This window comes from Henckelia pumila, unplaced genomic scaffold, assembly GCF_033568475.1.
Source record: "Henckelia pumila isolate YLH828 unplaced genomic scaffold, ASM3356847v2 CTG_41:::fragment_2:::debris, whole genome shotgun sequence".
In the NCBI taxonomy this organism is placed as follows: Eukaryota; Viridiplantae; Streptophyta; class Magnoliopsida; order Lamiales; family Gesneriaceae; genus Henckelia; species Henckelia pumila.
In genome coordinates, this window is record NW_027331825.1 from 6,614 (window position 1) to 17,806 (window position 11,193).

General features: G+C 35.8%; 1 protein-coding gene across 1 annotated transcript; it reads right to left on the bottom strand.

Annotated features, from left to right (window-relative positions):
• Positions 1 to 431: 431 nt before the first annotated feature.
• On the bottom strand, positions 432 to 5,550 carry LOC140871150 (uncharacterized). The gene is made up of 6 exons (XM_073273587.1): positions 5,536 to 5,550; positions 5,134 to 5,247; positions 3,685 to 3,721; positions 2,226 to 2,577; positions 1,421 to 2,147; positions 432 to 1,340 (listed from the first exon to the last, which is right to left on the bottom strand). The coding sequence occupies exons 1-6, from the start codon at positions 5,548 to 5,550 to the stop codon at positions 432 to 434; spliced, it is 2,154 nt and encodes a 717-aa protein (XP_073129688.1).
• Positions 5,551 to 11,193: the final 5,643 nt, after the last annotated feature.

An 11,193-nucleotide genomic window follows, 5' to 3' on the forward strand; every position in this document is an offset into this window, starting at 1 on the left:
GAATAACTCCATAAAAAATCATGTCTGACACAATTGGATTTTTGTCCTTCGCACTAGCAACTTGCATTGTCTTTGCGACTAAACTTACCCCAGAGTTTTGAACTACTCGTGTATTATCACGCTCTTTTGTATGATAAGTAACTCCGTTAATCAAATAACTAGAGTACTTTAACACTTGATTGTTAGGTCCACACGCTATCCACTTCAATCTTTCGGATATTTGATAGGTGGAATTGCCAACTACACTCACACGATCACGTAACCAGTGAATAAAAGTCCGGTTATGCTCATCTTGTAACCACTTTTTGGACTTAGCTTTATGAGGAAACGTTTCCTTCAAAAATTCCATGTGTTTCCTAATGAAACGATTACTGATAAGTTATCCAATAGAATGTAAGTAAAGTGAAAAAAATATTAATAGTTAAGAGAAATTACTCGATATAAGGATCGACGTCAACATCATTTTCCAATACATAACGATGTGCTTGATTCAACTCATCATGACAAGTGGAGTGCAATACTGAACCAGACAGAGGCTTAGTAAGTTGTATTTGTCGATGTCTTGACGGGATCCCAATTGTATGCACATTAGACATGTAATCTGAGCAAAATTCCACAGCCTCTTCAGCAATATAACATTCGGCTATAGACCCTTCAGGACGATTGCGATTTCGCACATAGTCTTTCAAGGTCTTCATGAATCTTTCAAATGGGTACATCTGCCTATACCAAACCGGTCCACACAATTTGACCTCCCGAACAAGATGAATAGTTAAATGAATCATTATATCAAAAAAGGATGGGGGAAAATATTTTTCAGGCAAACACAATACTGTCACAATCTCTCTTTGCAGAGCATCCAACTCTGAGACATCTATCACTTTATTACATAACACATTGAAGAAGCCACAAAACCGAGTGATAGCATCTCTAACATGTTTAGGCAAGACACCATGGATGGCGACTGGAAGCAATTGTTGCATCAAAGTGTGATAGTCGTGTGATTTAAGGCCAACAAGTTTCATGTCTTTCATCGACACAAGATTTTTAACATTGGATGAATAACCTGTAGGGACCTTTGTTTCAGACAAAGAATTGCAAAGTTTTCTTTTCTCAGCCTTACTTAGAGTATAACATGCTGCTGGTAAAAAAGTTCTCTTATCCCCCATCTTTGGTGCCAAATCAGTCCTCAAATTCATCTCCACAAGATCTAGTCTTGCTGCTACCCCGTCCTTTGATTTTCCAGGAATGTCAAGTAACGTACCGACCAAACTTTCACAAACATTTTTTTCAATGTGAATCACATCAAGAACATGCCGAACATGTAGATGTTTCCAATACTAAAAAGCTCAAAGAATATAGATTTCTTTTTCCAGCAAGATATTTTATCACCATGCTGCATCTGACACTTCCCACTCACTTTTCCCGGGCGATAATTAATTCTTTCAACTCTATCTAAAATTTCATGCCCAGTTAATGGTTTCGGTGCGGGGTTTAACTCTTGGTTCCCATTAAATGCTTTTTTCTGCCTTCGATAAGGATGACTTGGAGGAAGAAATATTCTATGGCCTGTGTATGACATTTTTCTACTATGCTTCAACCTTGTAGAACATGTTTCTTCCCCACAAACAGGACATGCATGATATCCTTTCACAACACAACCTGGCAAGTTCCCATATGCAGGAAAATCATTGATTGTCCATAGTAAGATAGCTCTAAGTGAGAAAATTTCTTTTCGACATGCATCATATGCCTCAACACCTATATCCCATAATTTTTTTAAGTCATCAATCAAAGGTGCTAAGTAAACGTCAATATCATTTCCCTGCTGTTTAGGACCAGAAATCAACAAAGTGAGCATCATAAACTTTCTCTTCATACACAACCATGGAGGAAGATTGTAAGTTATCATCACAACTGGCCAACAACTATATGCAGAACTCATCAAACGATGAGGATTGATCCCATCTGCTGATAAGGACAATCTAAGATTTCTAGGTTCAGCAGCAAAATCTGGCCACTTGTGATCAACTACTTTCGAAGCGGGCGCATCGGCCAGATGACGCAAGTGTTTATCACGAATTATTTTATCAGCATGCCAAGTTAACTCCTTGCATATCTCCTTGTTCTGAAACAATCTTTGAAATCTTGGAATATGTGGGAAGTACCAAAGGACCTTTGCAGGAACTCCTTCATTTATCGTAGAATTTTTACCCAACTTTCACCTTGACATCCTACAAATAGGGCAATTGGAAAAACCCTCGTACTCCTTCCGGTATAAGATACAATCATTCGAACAAGCATGAATTTTCACATAATTCATCCCTAATGCACACAAGCTTTTCTTTGCATCATACAAAGATGAAGGCAATTCATTGTCATCTGGAAGCATTTCTCCGAACAAACTAAGTAAGTCTGTGAAACTTTTATCACTCCAACTATATTTTGCCTTCAAGTTATACAATTTCACAAGTGCTGATAACTTTGTAAATTTAGTACATCCAGGAAACAAAGGTTTCTCGGCATCTTCAAGTAGCTTATGGAATTGGTTTGGATTTTCAGCATAACTGTCGTATGCTGCATGTACCATATCAAAAGGGTCCTCAGCAAAAGTTTTTTGTTCATCTCGCCCTACTTGATCACTTTAATTCATTGAGTTGTCAATCATAGATCTTTCCCCATGCAAAATCCATTTATGATATGTTAAATCTATACCATTACAACACAAATGTGCTCTTATAGTGTCAACATCTTTCAGCTTCAGATTACCACATCTTGAACATGGGCAAGCTATTTCATTCGGATCGGTAGCGTTTCGCATTGCAAACTGCAAGAAAGACTCTACCCCAACCTCATATTCATGTGATAACCTATTTTTTGACATCCACTCTTTGTCCATCTTTTTAATAACTAATCAGTCAAAATCTACCTTCAAAAAATTGTGCATTATACAACAAGATCAAAACACAAGCCTCAAGTAAAAAAATAATTAAAAAACAACCATAAACAATTTATTTAGCAGCTTTATCGTAGTGAACTCGACATAAACCAGCCGAACATAAATGCAAGTTTGGGACATATTTTTTGGTACAAAGCAGTGAAAAATACTATTTTTGGAGATTAAAAAAATGATGTCAAGAAATGGTATTTTAAATGGTAACTTCACAAACTCTTGAAGTTAGACTTTGCAAGAGATTTTAATCTTAAAATTTAAAAAAAAAACTAAAAAAAATAGAAGGTTCAGAATGACTTCTGAACATAAATTGGAAAATTTCAAATAATCTATAAGTTTCCAAAATTTCATTCTTAACTCATTCAATCGTCGAATTGGGGCGAGGCGGTCAGATAACTGGAGGTGGGGGAAGAGTTGGCATGCCTACCATATGGAACATTGCATGATTTATATCATGGAATGTAACACCCTAATTAGTGATTTTAGAACACAACATTCATATATATGCATAGAAAGGATCACAAAATTAATGGAGTGGACATTGTTGAGAAAACTAAAAGTTCACATGACATCTGATTCCTTTTTTTCACCTTTAGAATGGAATATGAAAAGTTTGAAATGTCTGCCTTTATCAGCTCCAGTCATTATTAAATTGAAGTAATGGAACAAATAAAACAATAGTTTCTTTCTCGATCTGAATCTATTTTCATCAAAATATTATTAAGACAAACCTGTGTGTCCTTGGAAGTTCCCAGCTGATTTCAGTCCCTGGAATGATATGAAAGTAAAATATTCAAAGATACACGAGGGAGCAATTGATGATGTGCTAGCCAAGAGGTAAAAAATACGAAAAGTGAGAGCCTTGAATATGAAACTTATACATTGACCAGAAGTAAATGTAGGAAATCATTGGTTACCCTTTATCCCTAAACAATGTACAAATCAATAGCCAAATACAACGTCGAAATTAGCTGTGGTTTTTTTTTTTTTTTTTACAATTTTACTATAAAGAATAAAGAAGCAGAAAGGCTATCAAAGAACAAGAAAGTACTCAAACCCCACCACAAGTCTGAAAAAACAACGCAACAAGAAACGAAAGGCCAAATGCATAAAGTGAGCTGTTTTGATTCACTTGCATGAAGAAGAATAAAGGAAAAGAACAGTGGGATTTCATTTCATCCAAGAATTCAAAAATCCAAGAAAACTGAAGGATTCAGAGCCTCAGACCCCATCAAGAATCATCATCTCTGAAATACTATTTAAAGGACTTCCTTTTAACACAAAAGTGAGTCATTAACCAAGGGTTTTCATTTCAGGCACTTAAAACACAAAGGGTTTGTGGACTTTAAAAGACATATATATTATGAACAAGCCCTAAAGCAATCTATCAAAAGCAAGATAGGGACTGTTACATAGCAGGAAAAATGGGCGTCTCTGTAACAGAGATGTAGTGGGGAAAAATATGGGGATGAATAAAGCACTGGACCCATATATTGTATAATTCACATTAGCACTTAACAAGAAAATAAAGGGGGGAGTGAAAATTGCAATAATGAAGGGTGAAATGGGGCCGAGTGGCAGGCGTGGGAGAGGTAGAAGATGACACTGTCTCTGTCTTTATTAAAATCCAAAATACCTTATTTATTAAAATAGAATCCAAAATAACTTATAATTATAAAATCCAAAACACCTTACTTATTTATTAAAATAGATATATAAAAGGTAAGGAATTACTGTTCGTACTGTTAATTAATGGGTTTTAGATCCAGTACCCTTCAATCTTTTAACTTTTTAGGTCAAAATTTGTGGGTTTGTGAGATTAATTAGCACATAAAATCTCAACTTTTTTTTTCAGATTTAATCTACTTTCTTGGTCATCATATATGTAAATATTATTTGATCTTGGAGCTAGCAGATACATATTAATTTACTTAGGGTTTATTTGTTTGTATATGTATTAGTAAATGGCATTGAATTTAGTCAAAAGAGTCTACTACTCTACTATGAGTAGAGTAGTAGATTAAAGAAAAAGATCAATGTCATGATCAAAATCAAGTACTTTATGAGTCACTAGAAAGGAAGTACCACTTGACGTATCATCACACAAAAAACTGTATTTCTACCAAAAATGAAGATAAAAAAAATTGCAAAAAAATACTTGAACAAAGTGGGGTACCAACCTTTTTTAATGTTAGGCAAACTTTTGAAAAATCTCCGGGAGCAATCAGTATTGTGGATGCAAGTTTGGTCAATTCAGTAACAGCCTCTTTTCTCTCAGACCATTTAGCAGCTTTCTGAAAAATAAATAGCAACCATTACACTTAAATAACAAACATTAAAAACAGAAACAACAACAAGATATGTCGTTCAATAACCAATGATTTAAGAGAGGCTCACTTACCACTCCTTCCCAGAATCCAGAATTATCCAAAGGTGTCAGAATTTCAATTTGGATCAACAAGTTTAGCAGGGCCAGCTCATTTATTTAAGGGCATTGGGTTGCCAAATTATTTTCTTCCGAGAGAATTTAATTTTGGAATTGGTGATAGGTTTTGGCATTGTCTGGAATCTTCCCAACTCACCAGCACTAAATTCATCCAATCCAATTTACTGGTCAACCACGCCCCAATGGGAACCCTTGTATTTTCCAGATTTGGGTGTTATGTACGAGATCTTGCATTTTAAAAACATACACCTGTGCCACTCTATTTTTTCTTGGAAATCTCAACCTTTACATAAATAAATGTTCCACTCTCTACATGTGTTCAAGGCTTCAAGTGCCAACTACTAGTAAAATATCCTATGGTTTACTCAAAGAAATATTCTGTATATGTGGTCATATTTTAAAACGAGAGAGGTGTCAGAATTTAGGGTTACAGGGTGCAAATTACTACTTTAAATAAAATATATTCGTAAAAAATAATTAAACTGATGATATAAACTCATATTCATGAAAGAAATTTATTTGACACCCTATGTAGTCCGCATAATTCAAGAACTTAAACATAAGTTATAAACGCCATCTTCAAATTCTTATGCTTAGGATTTTTCTTAGAATTTGAAACTTAAATCAATAGAAATGGTAAAAATACAAAATAACAACTCGAAAAGAATATAAGATGATAACAAAGGCATACGTACAATGCCAAGACTCACCAAATCCCACTAAGCACAATCCACCTCAAAACATTGATTCCCACTGAAGTAAACATCAAAATGGAATTGGGGCCCTCCATTTGGCCTCGGGTCCCCCCTCCTCAAAAAATTCTCTTTGACTACAAACCCCACCAAACTAACCATGGTTAACAACTTAGCCTGAGTCAAGAAACCACACGTGTGGACCATGGATGTAGTAGTAGTAGTAGTACAAATTGGGCAGAATAAAAACTCAGAGAAATGTCTCTCTGTTCCCATTTTGCATCACTACCTCACCTCCCCCCAACAAAGTTAAAAGAGAATTCGAAGCCTTCTCTCATTTGGGAGATCGTTTCTTTCTAGACTTCTAAGTTCTACCTATTTGTTTCTCCTTTTCTTGAAAATTTTCCACCCATTCACCAAAAGCACAAAAAATAGTAAACCTAGACTTAGCATCTACTAAAAAACCACGAAACAAGAGAACGAAGCTAGAGAACAAAGAAACAAAACTTACACAGTGATGGTCGCGATTGTAGTGTAGATCTAAGCTGTAACCTTGAGATTGAAGTCGCGATTGGAGTTGCTAAGGCTTGGGCTAGCTGAAAGGAGGCCGGGCGACTAGATTCCGGCAATCTATCGGCGTCTTGGGCACCGGAGAAGAGGCGGGTTGAAGGGGCGATGGGTTAGGGCTAGGGATTGGGTTTTTTTTCTTTCCATCGCACTTGTGCCAATAAAGCTGCGTGTAGTAGGTTATTATTTTTTTTGAGTGTGAAGTGTAGGTTTATATATGTGTAATTTTTTTAAAAAAATAAATAAATAAATAACAATGACAACGGATTTAAATTGTGTTGTCGTAGACCCCAAAAAAACGCAAATAGACAACGGTTAATTAAAACCGTTGTCGTAGGTCAAAAAAACCCGCTCATAGACAACGGTTTTCAAAACCATTGTCTTTGACATATATACGACAACGGTTTTTTAAAAACCGTTGTCGTTATTAATTAAAAAAATGTTCTACGACAACGGTTTTTCTAAAAACCGTTGTTAAAGACTAAAAGGCAACGGTTTACATATAAAACCGTTGTCGTTTTAGTGTGGTTAATTAATAAATTTGTTGTAGTGGTTATTCCTACTATTTAATAAACTCACAAGAGGACGATTATTAATTGTAGTTGCTTCACAAATCAGATAATTCAAACAATTACGGATTTGAATTCCAATTTAGCATTCGATTGTATAATGAAATCCTAAGATGACCAATCTAAAAAATCTCATACACAAGCATATCAATCAATTCAGAATAACTCTTGATACTTGATAAAAATCAAACATTGAAAATCAAAATCTCATGTATTAATAAATCAAAGGCTTCGTCTCCCTCAACCAAGTACTAGAGTTTAGCCAACAATACTCATGAATTTTCTACAAAAATTCATGAGAGAAAATAAAATTAAGAAAAGATAGATGAAAACCTAGCCTTCAGAGAGAGTTATTCCCGTTCTAAGCGTGTAGAATCCTCTGAAATTCTCTCCAAAACGGAATTAAAAGTCTAATAAAAGTCTAGAGCCTTAATTAAAAGAGTTTTCAAAATTACAAATTTCTTCCCGCTACAGACCCGCTCGCTCGATCCTGGAATAATGAGCGATCGAGCGCGCGATACTAGACAACTTTCTGCCTTGAAAATTCCTTGGGCGCGCTGATCCGGGAAGAATGTGCAATCGAGCGGGCGAGTTGAGGCAACCTACTGTCTTGAAAATCTCATGACCGCGCTCGATCTGGAAAAATGCCAGGATCGAGCGCATGCTTCTGTGATGAAAAATCTGCTCTGCTGCTTTCTTTGGACGCATGGACGCACTTCGATTTCTTTAATCAAAACATGGTAATTCCTACACAATAAATCAAAACTAAGTTAAGAAGCTCAATGCATGACATAAAATAAAATTAGAATAAAACATGAACAATGACACAAAATGCATGAAAAACACTTAACAAAATGACACTAAAAATGCAAACAAAATAATACTATCAATTGCATATGAGGATTTTTTAAAATTCAGAAGTTCATGCCCTATATATTTCGAATTTACATGATTTTATGGCTGTGTTGGATGTATGATTGGTGCATTGTGTTGTTTGGCAATTGGTTTCATTGATTGATCAAAAATCAAGACACGTTTGGTGCATGATCTTGGTATTTTCAAATTGTGGAGCGGGAGTGTGGTTGAGGGTTTCCTAGGTGTTTGTGTTAAGTCCTAAGAGATGTTAATAAGTGTTTTTGATGGTTTGGAATGAGGTAGAGTTAAGGAAAAAGGGTATGGAGTTGATTCCTCAAGGTAGAAGTGAAGTAGGGTGATGGTTTCATTGGGCAGGGGCTACTGATTTCGGGACAGGAGAGGTACCAAATCAGGTCTGGGAGTGTCTTGGGCTGGTCATAGGTCAAGGTTAAGATGTTGTGGCCGCTTCGGTATAAATTGGGCTTTTTCGGTTAATTTTTGGATAAGTTAATGGTCTTTTAAGTTTAAGGTGTTAGTGCAGAATTTTGTAGAGTCTAAGGGGCTGTCCGGAAGCGCTTTTTGTTTGGGATTCTTGGGATGTCATTGGGGGTTACAATCAGGTCCTAGGGTTATTTTAAAGTGTTTATCAAGTGTCGGTTCAAGAAGGACGGGTTTTGGTTAAGGTATGATAGAGTTAAGGGTTTTACGGTTTGGTTGCTCGGTTTAAGTCAAGTTTGAGAAAATTGATGAATAAGTTGGGATTTTAGCTTAGAGGCAGCCACTCACCCACCTTGCACCCACATTTTTTAGTTGAGTTGAGGTTCTTAAAGTTGCATATTCGTGTGCATGAGCATCGTCTTTGAGCCAAGCAATATTTTCAAAGGAAGTCGCTTCAATTCTTGCATGCAAAGTATTTTGAGTCGAGTCCAAGAAGAAAAAAAAATATTTTTGAACAAAGTGAGTTGATTATGACTGGACAGGGCAATGTGGGTTGGGGGATGCCTCACTCACTTTCCATAGACGTGTAGTAAGCGGCTGGGAGACATCCCAGCTCCCCTACCAAAAGACACATGTAGTAAGCGACCGGGTTTCATCTCGGCTCCCATACCAAAAGAGACGTGTAGTAAGCGGCCGGGTTCATCTCGGCTCCCCTACCAAAAATAAATTAAAGGGGCAAACGCGTTGGGAGAAATCTCGGCGTCTTGCCGGCATAGTGCACTGCAGCCATGATCATGATCAAAACTTGAGTCACAATCCAAGGATCTATGTTCTAAAGCAAAAGTTAAAGTAAAGTTTCAAGTATCAGTTGACAAGTCTTAATTTATTCAGTTTTATGACATGCATGAGTTATAGTTAAGTCAAGAAAGTTCAAAGTCTCATAGCGTGAGTTGGCGTGAGTTCATCCTTGCATGTTGTCTCATCCCCTTGTTTCATGCATATTTACAGTTTAAGTTTCTAAGTATATTATGTACAGTAGTTTGAGTATTGCTTCATGTATTTTAAACCCTTGTTATATCTATGTTTATACTTGCTGAGTCTTTAGACTCACTACGCTTGATTGTTTGTAGGTGAGGAGTTGTACCTGGGGACGGAGGGGCAGGATCCACTAGTTTGAGGCTGCCGGTGGTGCAAAGCCCAATGACCGTCGCTACTTCTTTTTATGTTCTGCATTAAACATTGAATGTAATAAAGATTATGTGTTTGAGTATTTTCAGTATTAGCTAGGATGTATTTTCCCTGTGCTTAAGTTTAAGTCGTAAAACATGTTATTGCTATTATTGCAATTGTATGGGGTTGCCTTTCATTCGTACTTTATGTTTATCGCAGTTTGAATCTTCTACTGGTCGATCTTTTCCTTTGTTTTGAATTGTTGTTTGTGACATGGTGACTTTGTTTACTTTCAAACAAGTCATGGCAAAATTTTAAAAATCCGTATTTTATTTTATTATTTTAAACTTAGAAGTTAGGGTCGTTTCAGTTGGTATCAGAGCACGGTCTTGGTTTGGGCTGAGCCTAATGCCGGCTACCGAAACTCAAGGGATCTCTCCTCAAAGTTTGTAAGTTTTAAGGAATTTTATATGCTAGACGTATTTGAGACTATTACTTTAAATGTTTTGATGTCATCCTTTTTAAAATATTTTCAAACTAGATGATTAATTTATTTGAATGTGTAGATCAATGTTTTTATTTTTTAAAGTTTCTTTTAGTAGTTTAAAGTGGACCATTCAAATGTTTATTTTCATATCATGCGGTTCCAAGTTAAACGAAGATGGTGTATCAATATTTCTTCCAGTTTTGGACAGTATGCGGTTGTTGTTTGAGTTATTAAGTAGTACTATTAATTTTGATAAGAATGTAGGAGTTTGTTGGGAAATATTAAACCTGAGTATTAGGAGATTTTAATTGTATGCTATTATTGTAAGTTGTTTTATAATATTAGATGCTAGTCGGATGCAACTAAGTGTATAGTTGCTTAGGAATTGATAGACGAATGTTTTGTCAGTTAAGTTAAGTGATTGAAACTCGTGTGAAGACTTAGGATACATACTTTGTTTTATATTATTAGGGATATTTTGAGTTTTCTTTTGTTATTTGGGAAAATATGAATTTTGGGAAATATTGAGTCGGTTACTATTAGCCTTTCAATTATGAGAACTATTATTCCGATCATTATTTCCTTGTTCTTCATTTATGTTTGTATTCATTGTAGTAACATATACTTCTGAGTATCTGAAATTTCTTTGCACTTTCTTTGAGCATTTATGGATTCGTATGACATTAATTAGCGTTGAATTCTGCCACGTTGGCATTGGTTGAACTTCTTAGTAAAATCTTGTTAATGTTTCATACCTATGGAAATTTTTCCTTCGATTCTCGAGCCACATGCTGATGTGAGTAAGATTCACTTTTTCTTTTTGGTAATCTACTCATGTTGTCTGGCTGGCATCTGATTTTATTTTGAGACCTTTTTTTTTCCTGATTATTGACTTGTGTGTACTTCTCTCGACTGTAGTCACACTGACTGTCTTAATTGTGCTTTGAATGTTGAGCATGATTTCATTACCCATGGATGAATAGTCACGAGATTTGTATCTTGTTGGCTCATATTCA